The 16,501-nt window shown below is 34.4% G+C and overlaps 1 protein-coding gene across 1 annotated transcript; it reads right to left on the reverse strand.

The window, feature by feature from the left end:
- Positions 1 to 7,338: 7,338 nt before the first annotated feature.
- LOC144348153 (growth hormone secretagogue receptor type 1-like) lies at positions 7,339 to 9,692 on the reverse strand. Its single transcript, XM_078007646.1, has 3 exons — positions 9,398 to 9,692; positions 8,899 to 9,191; positions 7,339 to 8,079 (listed from the first exon to the last, which is right to left on the reverse strand). The coding sequence occupies exons 1-3, from the start codon at positions 9,690 to 9,692 to the stop codon at positions 7,339 to 7,341; spliced, it is 1,329 nt and encodes a 442-aa protein (XP_077863772.1).
- Between the last annotated feature and the right edge of the window lie 6,809 nt (positions 9,693 to 16,501).

Genomic DNA, 16,501 nt, shown 5'->3' on the forward strand with positions numbered 1-16,501 from the left:
AATTGTGTCATCTAGTCGTTTTACAGTTTCGAAAATGTAATTACCCTGGATTATTCTTTACGACTTTTTTTATTTGAATGTAAATTTTTGTACATACCGAGAAAAATGACACATTTTTACAGTGTACGAAAAAAAATATTTGATTGATTGCGTTGTACGTCTAGCCTGTGATTACAGAATTACGGAATTTAGTTTTTCAATTTACGTTGTACGAACAAAAAATATTGCAATTACGTTGAACGAAAATAACCCTTGCCCCCTTACACAAAATCGATCCTGCTAACTCAGCATTGCGTTGGGGCCTTGAGACCCAAGGACGACTTTATTATGTTCCGGGACCTAATGGTCGGTTTCCTATCGGAACCGAAGTCCACTTGCCTCAGGAAATTGAGACCTCAAGGTTAGTTTCTTAAGTCTCCCTCTGTGAAGTGGGAGGCAAATTACCCCACTTTCATTATCGATACGCACTATAATGTGAGAGGGACACGACACAGGACCAGACGCCATTTCTGAAATAGCGCTAAAAATGACGTGTTGCTTGTTTTCATACCAGACAGCGCCACTACAGACGCAGTACAGTTGTAGGCCCCCTAAGTTTGTTACGGTTTATGAACCAAAATAGAAAATTTTCAAACGAAAAAAACAACATGCATGAAATATTTTTGGTTCAGGAAAGAAACATATATTTATCCCAAGTTCAATTCGATGTATCAGAAGTAAAATTAATGACATATAATTTTTTGAACATACAAATGCGTGTACCTAATGAAATATAAATTATACAAAACAAAATGGCGTCTGAACAGTTAAATAGGAATTTTTCGAACAGAAATACGTTTGATGAAATCAAATACGAATTTTAGAAAACGAAATAATATTTTATGAAATGTAAAATAGAATTTACAAACATAAATTGCGTTTTATGGTATAAAATATGGATTTTAAAAAACAAATTTATTTTTAATAATATTGCAATAATATTCTTTTGTATAGGATGTACACACATTCTATATTCAAGAAAAATAATTTAGAACGAAATGTCGCCCTCTCGGCTGTTACAGTTTTTTTAAGTGATCGACCTGTCTCTGGGCTCAATTGCTTTTGCACATTTAAAGGGAAGACTGGTTTACTATCATTACATGCACGGCTGGTTTCACTAATGCCATTGCTAATTAAGAACCTGATGAGGCTTACCATACATTTACGCGCATGAGTGACATAGATATTCTTTGACTACACGACAAAATCATTGACATATTCTGTGCCGTTAACTACCTTGTATGAACTGGTTGTTGCCTGGGACTGAGCTAGTATCAGAATAACATCATTGTTTGTATCATCCCTAATTATGTCATTCTGCTGATTTTGAAAATACGGTACGATTTTTAGCCTTAGTCATGTCATAATTTTCTACGTGCCCGTCATTTTTCCAACAAGCTGGGGGATTTAAATGAATATATTATGGGATTCATGTAGCAACTCGGGTATAAAACAAGTAATCCGTTATTTTTCAAAAGAAGACTAACAATAGGCAGATTAAAGAACCTCGCATCTATACCATAGGCGTAATATAATTTAAAGCCCAAACATTATATCAAAAAACTATCTTTCAGTAAGATTTATCAAAGTATAGATTCAAACTTCTTTGTATACAATAATTAAGAGCACTGTAAAACAGAATAATACACATGTTGGAACCAATCTCCGTGATTGTTCACAGCAAAAAATAGCATACGGAAATTATCCACTGTACGTTATGTTGAGCATGTTGTATTTCGCCTGTTAAATAAGGAGAATGATGTTGATGTATATGTCCTGCTGGCCCACAAATGACAGTACATGTTTAATTCACGGCAAAACTCCATAACCCCGGAGTGAAACTCTAATATTGCTCGGCATAACTCCACAATTTGACGGAAAAGTTCCACAATTTGACGGGAAAACTCTTTCATTTCACGACAGAACTCTACAGTTGCCGGCAAAGCTGTATTAGTTTCTGATATCTTAGGGTCAGAATGTTTCCATATCGGGAGAAGAACAAATTCTGTCATTCTATACAAGGTATATTGTATATGATTCTGCACACTTTTGTGTCCAGAGTTTCTCACTGATATGTGTTTTTTAATAACTATTTGTTATGTATCAAAGATAAGCTAAAAATATAGAATATTAATTTTCAAGATAATGGTTAATTGTAGGTTTGTGTGACAAGATACGATAACGTGAATGCTTAGAGGACCCGGATTAGAAGGGCGTTATTATTCAAAATATATTCACGTTTGGGATTAAATGTCTTTTGCAAGTGACAAGTCGTCGATCCGAGTACTGGAGTTTAAACCCGTGCCATATCGCGTCATTTAAAGCGGGAGGCTCGTCACCTGCGCACGCGCGGGAATTGATTCCCATGTGACGATAACATCACATGCTCAAACGCAAAGGCTCATGAATAGACGCTTGTTTGTAAACAATGACACGCTATGACCATCTGACACATGCGCAGGTGGCGACACATCCGCTTTAAACACACTGGATATATTAAATATAACCTAAATCATCATATTAAAGATTTAATCGTCATTTATACCTAGTATAATCTTAACATCTATACAAAAATTATACAATTTGCATAACTCCAATTATTGCTGTGCACCCATGTTTTAACTGAGTGGCCCGAGTGACTGAAGTAACAAACCGGGAAATATCCGCATGTATCGTTTACATAAATACAATGAAGAATACCCAGAACTACAGCAAGGGGCTCACCACTAGAAACTGCACACGCACACAAAAAGTTATGCAAGGTTCAATAACAGAAAAATATTCATGCCTATCATTTTTATTTATTTTAAGAGTACATACATTTAACATATAGAAGCATATCCATCGTAAATAGAAATTATGAAATGTTATAAAAATAATAATAATTACACATGAAGGTTACTGAGATATTAGTCATATACTGAACTATGCCACTCACTCACGCTAACGTGAAACATATGACATTGCACGTAATTGGTATAATAGCAGTTCAATCCAGGGAATTATCTAAACACTTTAAGGATCATCTTGAATTTATTCTAGCGACCTGTAACCATCTGAACTCGCTCAATTAACCGAGACATATTACATGCACGATTGGTTTTACTAAAGTCATTACTCAAGATGGAATTTATTGGCCGTAACAAGTTGTTCGTTATCCACAAAGAGGTGTTTGTTTTCTATCTTTACGTTATGGCTTGAATCAGAATTCTTTACTTGGACTTCACAGCGAGTGCGAAAACGTGTCTAATTTTCATGATTTTTGTACAGCTAATTACATACTAATTCGAATAAATGACACCAATCCAATGGTATATGCTATGAACAGTTAACCTTCAGTTATTAACATTTTAATTACTATTCGAATGCAACTACATCGTGTGCATCACAAGTGATTCATGTATATATCACAGTAAACCGCTGACCGCCCAATCAAACAAATAAACTAGTAAACGAGTATTGTTTGGAACTAGCGAAGTGTACTTTCCTAGTAAATGCTGAACTACTGTTATTTTAAAATACATGATTTTTTTTTTAAAATAGACGAACCATTAACACTCAAATTATTAACATTTTGTCATCGTGTTTATTATTCGCAACCTTTTTTATGTTTTACTCTGAATAAAGTAGAATTATCATAGTACTTGCCCTAGCATGAGAAACAATTATTACTCTTTCTACTACTGCTAATTATTTCTACGCATGATAAAACATGTTAATGGCACGTGCTATCGTGTATTATTTGTTACTTTGGCAGAATACAAAGAAAAGTACACTGACTCTACTTTCTATTATCGTATATTCCTGGGTACAGTAAATCAATTCCCAGCAGAATAACCAACAGAAAATTTGCAATGATAGCGAATTTTTAGAGTAAAATAGAATGCTGACATTTTAGCGTATAATTTCCGCTGGATTTTGTTGATTTTGTAGCCCAGCACGCACGTCAAATGTCTTACTCCCAAGTGAGAGTAACTGTAAAACATACAGCTTGCATTACGGCAAGGTGAACCCAACATAACGCGAAGAAATGTAATCACTGCCTGACTTAATAGACAACGGATCTCAGTCCCACAGGGTTAGTGCAAATGGTATCTTTTATTTATTATCTTGTCTGACTGGAGATCAATCATCACAACATAGGCGTAATTTTACAATTTAATGTAGTATCCATTATATATGGTATAGGGCTATGATTGTACTTATTTGGATAGTACTAGACTGATGTACACTTTACACAGAAGACAGTTACTACGGATTTAGGATTTCAAATTTTACGTTCGGATTTGTTGATATGCTACCCAACATCAATCCCAACGCCAAAAAATAACCTAAATGAATGATATAATATACATTTTTACAAATATATTCTTTTAATTATATATATTGGGGTAGGGGGGTTCTATAAAATTGTTTATAGGCTAATGGATTCTTCTCTTATTATCTGCTGTCTTATATTATATTCATTAATTGATAATGCGAAAGTTGCAGATCTCTGCTACAAGAAGAATATAATAAAACGTGAACAAATATTTTTGAGAATGTTTAAAATTTGCAATTGAGATATTCAGTTTTCTACTATATTAACTTACATACGTGACATAAATCATTACTTTGGATAATAATCTATTTTTTTTTTCTTGTTCCCAAAATTGTCGCAAACAAAATTACACAAGGAGTTTGTTTTGATACAAACACTACCAGCAAAATGTTAATATTTCATTGAAAACAAAACTTCATGAGCCATGTCAGTTCCCTGACCAAAAACGCAACCCCCAAAACAAACCGACTAACGTTTTGCATACGGTTAGGCATAGTAAATTATATGACGATGTAGCAAATGCATTTTAAAACCAAATTCCTTTTTCGAACATTTTCATTCAACCTTGTAAGTGCGTTTCACAGTTTTAACCGTGTAAACAAACACTCCTCCGATCATGAGTGTGTACCTTAATGCAGTTTGACACTCAGTATATATTCATATATAAAAATGAATCTTTAAAGCTGTGTCATAAAAACATTGGATATCTAAAATTCGTCTTGTTGTTTTGGGACCATGGAAAGAGTAGCGTATTCAATGGAATTAATGTTGAATTTTATGGTGTTATATAAAACATCTCGACGTACATATTTCACATGACGGAAGATGTGGGCGTGGCAAAAAAAATGAAGAGAAGGTTATTGCATACAACTCAAGACATGTAACTTTATTGATTATTCAACTGTAATTATTGAACATTGTATATACACATCATATACGCAAAGTAATTGATTTAACCAAAATATTCTCTGAACATAAGTGTTAATTAGATTAGATCCTAGTTACTGTGCATGGTTTAATACGTCGTTACAAATATTTATTAATCAACGTGTGACAATGTGTGATAACAGTGGTGTGCGTAATAATGGATGAGACGTACCAAACTCCATAACTTAACCAAGAACCCCCCTCCCCCTGAACGTTGTAATAGTAAATGTAATATACGTATATAGGTGCTATTGTAAACTTAAGAATCAGAAAGACTTTTAGCGAGTCGTGTGTCTACGATGCTAACAGCAAATTGCATGTGTAAACATTTATTTAAATGATACGTACAAGTGTGAACAAACATGTGTTCCTGTAATGAAATTACAGGAAATGTATACTGAGGGCAAGAAAAATGTATACTCAATTCATCATAACAAAAAATGTTAGTTAGCAAAATAAAAACATTATATTTTAATTAGACAGAATATTTAAGTAACAAAGGTTATACACTGTTATGGAGGGACATTAAGTATTTTTTTTAATTTGTGTAAAATATATAGTAATATTAGTGAGTTATAGAAATGAACAAGTTTAGCTTTAGAATACAGTGCCGTAGTGTGGCAATCTGACCAATAAGTGGAGTAACTTTTTGAGTACATGCTTAATGTGAGGTTTTTCAAGATAAATACTTATCATAGATAGGTGGCGCAACCAACTTCTTTCATTATATCCTCGGGGGCGGAGCTACGTCACAGACGTTCCACGTTGCTAAGACGCACACCGTTGTACCATGCATTTCTATGGGCTTTGTGCGCGCTGCTGTGGAACGCCGGTCGGGTCGGTGAAAATTCGAGAAAACAACACAAACTCAACTTTGAAGTAATCCCGAACAACCAAATTTATATATGTTACACACGTAGGGCTAATCTTGTTGCACTGGTCAGAGGAGTCTCAACAATCATCCCGAAGTACCGTTTTCTGCGAGTTTTGGGCCTTTGTTTTCACCGCCGCGGGTTGCCAGGCGGTGAAAATGCCCGGATGTCCGCCCCCGAGGATTATCATTGAAGTGTAAGACCGGATTATTAGAGAGTTTGTTATGGGTAGAAAAGAAAATCATATAGTTGTATTTTTAATTATTAATTGTGAGTTTATTAGCAATGCACCAATCACTTACTCCTCCTCCTCTGAGCTACAGTGAGTTGGAAAACTGTTTGGGGAAGAGTGAAATATAGTTTTAAATTAAAGAAATAAAAAGTAAAGGGAATGTCATTAATATATATAAAGAAAAGAACCGGTTCTAATATGTAGATGGGTGTCAGATGGGTGCTTGAGCAATTTGTTTACAATTTGATTAGGTAGATTTGAAAGCAGTACAGGAGAGTACGAATAACATAGACCTGCAATTTTGTCGAACGAATGCTATGATTGATAAAATCAAATGCTTTGATCAGATCAAGAAAAATGCCCTGAGTAAAATATTCGTTAGCTAGCTATTTTATTTGGGTTAGTATATTTGTATTTTCCATGAGACCCTTCCAGTCAACTCATCTATAGTTTTCGATAGTTTTGAAAAGTTATTTTAAAATTTATTAACTTGAGCCGAGTAGTAATATATTTTGAAGAAGACCCTGACTGACCCACGGTTTTTAAGAATTTTTTATTTTTATTTATTGTTAATGGAGTCATTTGAGAACTTGCATTGCATTAAAGAACTTGACAAATGAACTACACGCCGAGTCAACATTTAAACAATATTCGTAATTTTAAAAATTGTACACATTACAGAAAACATTTTTTTTGCTTTTATTATATCAAGAATCGAATGATGAGTCATCGTATTGTATTATGTAATCCTGTTGCTTATTTTACTGTTTCTGTAATCCGTAGTCCCGTTTAATATAGCAAAATGACATCTAGTTCAAAAAATGTATAAACAGCATCCATGATAAGGGACCAATAGATAAAATTGTGCAAATTCTTTGCAATATCCATTGATTTACTTAAATAATCACGTGATTATTGTGGAATCTGTTGCCAGAATTAGTTCAATGTTAAATATCTGCATCCTCATGCGTACTAACGAATTCAGATTTTAGTGTCACCGTCGAGATTACTGTCGTACCAACAGCAACCTTTTCATTTTCAAAAGAGTTTTTTTCAGTTGCCATGTTATGCATGTCATTGTACTTTCCTTGCAATTCTGATGAGATTGTGCTAACACCAGTTAATCTCTCATTAGAACCGGTTTTAGTGTTGTTACTTTGGATCGTCCTCTCAGACAGTCTCGTAGAATTCGACTTGGGTTGTACTCGTATACGTATAATTTCAAAGCAGGCCTTGCGAAACTTGGGGTTCATGAATGAATATATAATAGGATTAATACATGAATTAGCGTATGGAAAGATCAAACCAATGTTTTTCAAAATGGGACTGAATAATTTATGATCGAAAAATAGCAAATCTAACGCGTAGGTATAATAGAGAATATAACTACAACAATAAGCCAGAAACACAACGAGCAGCATTCGAGCAGTCTTCCAATGCGTTTTATCCAATTGATGACCTTTTTGACTGCTTTGAAACGTGCTCCAACTTTTCCAAACCGTATAAATAATACGTGAGTAGCATACGATTGAGATAAGTGCAGGAATATAGAACAGAATAAAACTAGTGTATATAGCTTTGAATGTGTTGAACCATTCTCCGAACACAGCAATTACATCACCTCTGCAGGCATAGGGTGATTTACCCGCATACGCAACTGCTCCAGTATTCTCGTCGTTGTATCTAGTCTGTGAATAGATTAACATAATTAATTACGTCAATTGTTGTCATTTCACGAAAAATGTGATGCTTAATCTGTTTTTAGTGTTTAATAATACATTTTGTTCACGAGAAAAACATCCTTAAAGACTCAGTGGCTGATTGTCATTTGCCTGTAATCAACTATGTTCACGAAGATGACTGTCGCGACAGACTCCCACCACGGGGTGTATGATGGTATAGATACTAAGTATACTTAAATGGCAGATAAATAGAGATGCTCAATATTGTTTTTTGTGTGTGTTAAATTATCCAAGAAAACTAGATTACTTTGAGGTAAATAGAGAAAATCAGCTAATTATGGTAAATTATTCAATTGTGTAAGCCATTACAGTAAATTTGGAGGATAATAGATGAAGGAGTGAATTACCGGCTAGTTATGTTAAATTATTAAATTTCACTAGCTATTATGGTTATTTTTTGCACGGTACAGACGTTATGCAATTGTAGCATTTAATAAATATCATATAGAATAAATAATATATCGCGAAAATGGTATATATTTAATAAACAAATAAAAGTATACATATCTTTTTGAGGTTATGTTTTTGGTTTTTTTGTAATGTTAACGTTTTACAGGTGGCGTTTTCAGACGTCAGAATCTGAGAACAATCATTACATAGTGTTTCAACAAGATCGATATTACATATCAAATAAAACACATTTTACCCGTTCTACGATGGCAAGACATGCATTCGAAAAAGAAAAACGCATAAAATCCCGAGACTCAACCAAGATAAATTCAGGGCATGGAAAACGATGATGATGATGATAAAATAGTGACTTACTTTGAATGTGAGTCCAATAGGAACGGCTGGAACAATTGCCACGATCCACGCACATACAATCACAACCCCAGTTTTGAATCTGGTAACAGAAACCTTGTACCATAATGGGTGACATATAGCGTAGTATCTATCGATAGCTATGGCAAGTATGATGAACGTTGTGATGTTGAATGACACGAAGCGCAGTGACCGATGTATGATGCATTGGTAGTCTGACAGCCATAAGATTCGCCAGGTGTTTGGAAATAACTCAGTGATAAATAATACCACAACCAACACTGCAAGTAAATCTCCTGAAAGAACGAAAATAGTACTTGTGAAGGAAAATAATATCATATCATCAGTTATAATTTTGTTTCAACCAGTTTTAACTTGTGTATGTAGTAGAGAAATTGTTTCACATATTGCACATTAATGTTTATATTTGTTTCTCATTCGTTTTTAACTAGTGTCTCTTTGCTTTACACAACATTGTTAATAAAACAGAATAAAAACCTACCCAACGCTAAATGTTGTATGTACAATGATGCATTAGCGTGTCTGTATTTCTTCTGAAAGTACACTGCGCAGACAAGCACGTTACCGATGAATCCCACTATTGCTACCGTGATTAAGAACGACGTCTCAAATACGACATTCGGTGTACTCCCAACTGGCTGGTTTCCAGTACCGTTGTCAAAGTACACAATTTGCCGGTCAGTTGCGTTTTCAAACCAAGAACCTGCGTATTCGAAGTTATTAGTCGAAAAATTCAAGTAAAATGGAATTGCATCGACTGTTGTAACGTTGTCCATTGTACTGCGCTTCCGAGAACACACGTTCACACATTGATAACGGGGGAATAGTATGATGACTTTAGTATTGTAACGTGTGTCTGTTTCACTGTATGACGTCAGTCGCGCAGCAATGCCATATTTGGCATAACATAATTAGGTTACATTAAATAAATACATAAATTTATGTAGAATGGAATTACATCGACTATTGTAACTTTGTCCACCGCACTGTTCTTCGGAGAACAAACTTCCGCACATTGATATTGGCGGTATAATATGATAGCTTTTGTGATGAAGTAACGTCATTGCATGACGCCAATCGCGCAGAACTGCCATATTCGGCAAAAAACAATTAGATTACATTAAATAAATACATAATTTATCCGTAGCCAATTGTAGTTTCTGACAAAGGATAACCACCGCTTATAGGTATATATGCAATATAATTCGCCCTCTATTTTGATAGATATGTGGGTGTGGCGAAGTTCATCTCATTCAAGTATGCATGATAAGTACTATATCAATACAGTTTACAAAACACGACTTGTAAACGTGTATTGTGTTATGGATACATTTAATAGCTATTTTATATCTCGAACGTACGCAGGGTTTTCTGACTTTTTTGATATTTTGTAATCTTTATTATATTCGCTAATGTATATTTATACGTAATCAATAACGTGGACTAGCGTGGGTCAAAATGCATTAAACTGTATGGCATTGAAAATGAATTTGTGCCCTATTTGGTGAATTACATGTTGATGTTGTTTGTGTGTTCGGTGTTTCGTTATTATGGACCTGAATTTCATTTTCGTTATGTAACAGCATTATTTTCAATGAACTACAACAAATAGCTATTTTTTTGTACAATCATAAAATGAATGCAAAATATTATGACTGATAACGTATATTATAGTCAGGAAACCAAAATGTTGTATCATGCTTTAAACTGGTTGGACAGTTATATTTGTGTTGACCTCATTTCTGCATGAAGGCTCTATCCTATATAAGCATACCATACACATATATGGCAAACGAGAGTCGATTATTCCTAAACAAGAAAACCCAATACAAATTATATGCAGAGCGGATAAATGCGGCGATACAGGATACTGTTTCGTAAAGTACGTCACCCAGTTTCAATATTGTAAATAAAGACAAATGTTTGGATATAGCGCCCTCTATCATTTGTGGGAAGTCATCTCTATTTGGAATTCTCTGATTAGATGAAAGTTTGAGTCTAGGAAGGCATAAATCGGTCTGTTATGTCGGATTCAAATAAGCATGAACCACTAATTCGACAGGGATGTGACAATTATAATGCAGCATGCTGTTGTGACAGTGTTTTAAATTATCCCTGTGAAAAGCATTTGTCGCTCTTCGAAAAATTCAAACTCGTAATTTAGACTCCATAAGATAATGGCTGCATCCAATAGTAAAATAAAGATGCCTGACTATACTATTGATCCATATCGTTCCACTGTGGAGTACGCAAATCAAGATCCTAGAAAGTTAGTATTTATATGTCTGTGTGTGTCTTTGTAATGTCTTTGACTTTTCTAACATGTTTGTGGCTATGTCTTGCTTTGCATAATGACTACCAATGTGCTTGTGTTTTTTTATGTAACCTGTGATAGCTGTCCAGGGCACTGTAGCTGGTCCAATACATGCAGGTATACAGGTATGCCTACTTTTGGTGGAAATTTAGCTGATCTTTTTGCCCAAGGGGGTGGGGCATTTGCCACATGTTACAATACTCATTTCCAAGTGCCACACTTCAGATTGGGAGTCAAGTTTTACGTGCCGAAAGTTAGGGGATTATTTTCAAAAGGGGCATTTTGGAGCATTGCACAAAGAAGGAATTTGTAACAGACTAATCGCCAGAAGAATTGCATCTTTTCTGAAGACTTCTGAAGGCACCATACATTTCAACCTGCTGAAACTACATTTCCCACGGAGAAGAGAAGAAATAAACGACCATGTATAGTAATGTCATATAGTTTGCCAACCATATAGCTACAACGTCCGTAATATCATCAGCAGGTGATTCTTACTTTAATCGACAAGTGCTTTCCGACAGGGAACGATCTCAAGAAAATTGGCAAAAAAAATATTATCAAAGTGAGCTATAGTTGAATTGACAACATAAAACACACAATTGACAGTAAAAACAAACACCAACTTGCCAATGATAAAAAACCGCAACCTAAAACACGAAAGTAAATAAGCGATGTAATTGCCATAAGGAAACGTCATACCCACTAAATGGGAAGTGTTTACAGTATGGCGTTATATACCAAGCGAAATAGACAATAAAACCAGAGCACATACGCCAAACTCACTTAAAATAAGATACGATATGGCCTTATTCCGTAGTCCGGCCTCTAGAAATGCAACTGAGCTATTTGGTCACTCAAGGACAACAGTATTGATCATATAATAACATGGAAAATTATTGTTCGCTGAAGAAAATAATTATCATAATTTTCAAACTCCACACTTAACAAAAGAACTCGTATGCTGACACAGATCAAAGGCACTATTATGTAACAAGTAAACCCATACGTTTTATCTGATAGACCACAAATAGAAATATTTTGAGATGACATGTATGATAGTGGTGCATTAATAAAGATGTGAATAAATTCCTGGCACATACTCCAAAAAGCCATGAAACATGCAGAAGCAGTTACAGTTAGATGTTGCGACACTTTATAGTTGAAGTGTTTCAACTACGTCTTCATCATCTGTTGATTACCGGTCCTGTTGTTTCAAACGTGATTTTAAGGGTTATGATCAAGCGTTTGTTTACCTTCTAGCAATAATATTAGACAATTTAAATGATGACATATTACTCAGCCACGTGAAGGATATGGAATAATTCTAAAGAAGATGTCTGTAGACAATGCTATGCCAAACATAACTGATAGTATAAAAAAACGTTTGTTATACTATTTGGGGCGATGTATCCAGATAGTTGCTCAAAGAAAATTATGTGCAGCTGAAATACCAGCTTTATAGTTAAGCCAGCGTTGACAAACGTGCGCAGAAGATAAGCCGACGCCACGCCGATTTATATTAAGACGGCCTAAAATGTCTCGACCGGCACCCCGTATTTACAGAAACGGTTTTAGCACGCCTGAACAATAACGCCGTTTAAATGCACGCCTTCAATGTCAGCCTAGCTTTGGAGTCAATTCATTGCAAGTATTTTCAAGAAAATGGCGGTCGATATCAACGCCGGATCAGTTTAGTGTTTATACACGTATGAACACAGGACCAATTAAAACCACTGTTTGATTGTTTACCAAGTTAGTCAAGCCGGGTATGCAGCACACGTGTGAACACGGTATAAGTGTTTTAACTGAAAATCAAACCTTTTACGAAACTGTAGATACTATACCCAAGAATTTTGAACATTGCAACTTCAAAACAGATGAGTAATGAACTGAATAACATAAATAAAAGTGCCCAATCTTTTCTCAAGTGGTATTGTTGTTTCGTATGCAATATCTCCGGGCACATCAAATTTATGGGAGAAACACAAAAAAAATAGTTGAACAAATAAAAAGTCATTAATTAAACGTGCTTTCTGGAAAATTAATTTTAATCGATTGCAATCCCATTCTCACTCAATACTTGAATCTGCACTACAACCATTATATTTCATTCATTTTTCAATTTTCTATCCGTCAAATGGTGATAATTTGAAACTATATTTACCTAACGCACAAACAATGAAACAACCCGCACACAATGAAATGAATGGAGGCCGTTACAAATAACAATGCAGTACACAGCTGCCGACCTTGGCTCTATCAATTACACTTTCCACACATTTCGTAACGGAGTAACAATATCATCATACTTTCAATTTTATTTGGTATCAGGTTTCCTTTTTTGCTCACAAAATCAAAAAAAGGCATTATTCGAGTATGCCAGCTGTCCACACACTCTGATAGTAAAATTCATTCATTGAATGAACATGCACACAACACGAGTTACCAGTTACTTGAACACGCAACATATAATAGTGATCATCGTGAACACCGTCATTTACGAAAGGTATCTTAAAATGTTCCTCAAAGAAGTAGCAAACTAAATTGTTCAATATTTGTTATCATATTGTATTTATTGTATTAATGCAATTTCTAAAATGAAATGATTATTTATTATTGGAGACTTAGATAAGCTCGTTTAAATTATACGCAAATGTACACAGGTGTGTGGTAATCACCATATTATATGGAATTCAACATTGAGGCTGGGCCAATAGAATAATGGCTATGAAGAATATGACTATAATGATTAGATCACAAGAAATTAATGTCTGTCTAGCGCTGCGTCATCCAGCTACTAACTCGAACATTGATAACAACACAGTGCATGTTTAATTCCATTGGTTATTCAACTTATGATAGGTACATGCACACTTGCATATGAAAATACTAAAATCAATAAATTTATCGCTACATGCACAGTATTATGTTGGCACTGCTAACGTGTGTGGGCTTTGTTTTTCTAATAAATATGATGCATACAGTGGATAATAAGAATTTTGTCTATTATAGATGCATACCGTAGACGCTATATGAACACTTATATTAGTATATTGTGTGTTTGTTTTAGGACGTGCTTCGAAAACAGTTTGGAAGAAAAGTGTATTATTTAATCTTATACATGTCGTATACACTTATGAAACATGCATTGTCGAGTGTTTTAGGTTGAAACATTGCATGTGTGTTTGTTTTTAAAAGTATTTCAGAATAAAACAGTTCCGAAGAAAACTGTTTTAGTTATTCTCGTGAACACAAATGTGCCTTATACATTAACAAATTTATCGTGTGGTGTTTTGGGTTGAAACATCGTTGGAAATTTTGCTTACTGAAGTGTTTCAAATTGAACATTTTTCGAATAATGCTCTGATTTGATTATAATTACAACTACCGTACACCAAATGCGGAGTATCAAAGTCCATTAGGCTACGAGGTATTTAATTCAGCACGTCTCTCGAATTCTAATTGTAGGTTGGTAAGACCATATAAACGTACATGCAATTAATTTTTCCACAACTTGGTGCTTGACGTAAAACTATTTTCTGAAGTTAATGTCATCACCATTTCATTATGCGTTGAATCACCTTCGATGATTATCGAGTTGGCACTTATACCATAATGTTGACTTACAAGTCCCCAGACTTTTCACTCAATTTTGTTAATACTGCTTGCATAAAGTTAGATGCATTAGTCCGTGAATGTCCTATCAATAAACACTTTAATGTCACATTTATGTTCCCGAAAAACACTTTTTTCTGAAAACGTGTATTTTTCTTTGTTTACAATAAATGATAATAATAACTCCCAAAACACTTTTCTAAAAATACTAAAACACTACTGTTTTGGTAGAAAATACAATAAAACAGTGTGTTTCAATGAAAAACATAAAAGTGCTCCCAAGATTTACAGTGTACATTACTATAAACACTAACCATTATAATTGGTTTGTCATGTCAAGAATATTTTTGTATTTGCAATATGTTGTAAGAAGTAATAGCGTTATACTTGAATCATGGATAGGCATACGACCACACTCTCCAATAACTGTCTCATTTGTGGCATTCAGAGGTAGACCCAAACATGTTTTGCACCACTTACGTTGTCCCTTTTCGACTGATTTAAAGTAATCAAAGCTCCAAATCTCAAAATCTTTGAAAACAAGCTCATAAACAGTGTTTTAAAGAATGATATTATTAACGGTTCATGGTGTGTAATTAACCAGGGTATTAATTATCAATCTCAATATAGTAAAAAATTACATTATGTTGAGTAAACAGATGATGACATTGCAATTCTTTGAAATGTGTGATTGGTATGCTAATTATATGCAAATTAGATATGCTGATTATATGCAAATTAGCGCCCCTTTTTAAATTGTTTCAGTTCACGGTTATCACAAACATAAAAATAATGTTCTTTTGGAAATTTGAAGCACCAATACTAACTGGAGTACAATTACATGAACTGAATAAAAAGAAACAGTGATATTTAATTGAGCAATAAAATAGCCCTTTGTTAAATATGATACATTCATCAGAAGTCGGATCAACAACTGTCTATCTATTGACTATTCTAACATTACTAAGTGTTCACTTAAATGTATCCGAACACGTGCTCCAAACCAGTTTAAACCAGTTAAAGATTTCAGTTTCTAAGTATTACATTTCTACAACACACGTCACGACTGATATATAATGCATAATTAGCCACTATTATTTAATTTGTCTTATTTAATCGTTTTACAAATGTAATGGTTTAAAAACAGTGCAACGAACTGATGCGAAACACAATGTATGAGTTTTTAAAGCCCAGGCATTAGTTTACTTGACGTCGTTCTTTGATTCAATGATGCTTGGCTGTTTTTATGCAGTTGTATTATGACTGTTTAGTGACGAGTTCAAAAATAGATTTCTCATTATCACTGAATTCGCGTACATCTGTTCAAACGTTTCCAATTACCGTTTTCCCAAAAATGCGCCCAGATGTTGTGAGTCGCATTGTGGCGGCATTATTATCTTATTGCGACCTTTGATTTCAAAATGTAGCAAGGTCTTGTGAATCGCACAAGGAATATCTGCACAAATTTCGGGAGCTATTTTGAGACTATTTGTTCTCTTATGTAGTTATATTATAAAAAGTAAAAACACACATGAGGAACATTTGTGTCAAATTTGAAGCCTGTACCTATTTTTCCCCTCGGGTTATAACGCGGAAAACTAAAAAAAAAATCAAGGCCAACATATTGGTATTTGTGTACGTATTTACATCGAA

This window comes from Saccoglossus kowalevskii, chromosome 15 (genome assembly GCF_978046115.1).
Source record: "Saccoglossus kowalevskii chromosome 15, keSacKowa6.1, whole genome shotgun sequence".
NCBI lineage: Eukaryota > Metazoa > Hemichordata > Enteropneusta > Harrimaniidae > Saccoglossus > Saccoglossus kowalevskii.

Coding starts and splice junctions, on each gene's coding strand:
- LOC144348153 (XM_078007646.1), bottom strand. CDS start 9,692: ATGGACAACGTTACAACAGTCGATGCAATTCCATTTTACTTGAATTTT. Junction 9,192..9,397: donor CATACAACATTTAGCGTTGG/GTAGGTTTTTAT, acceptor TCGTTCTTTCAG/GAGATTTACTTGCAGTGTTG. Junction 8,080..8,898: donor CTATTGGACTCACATTCAAA/GTAAGTCACTAT, acceptor ATCTATTCACAG/ACTAGATACAACGACGAGAA.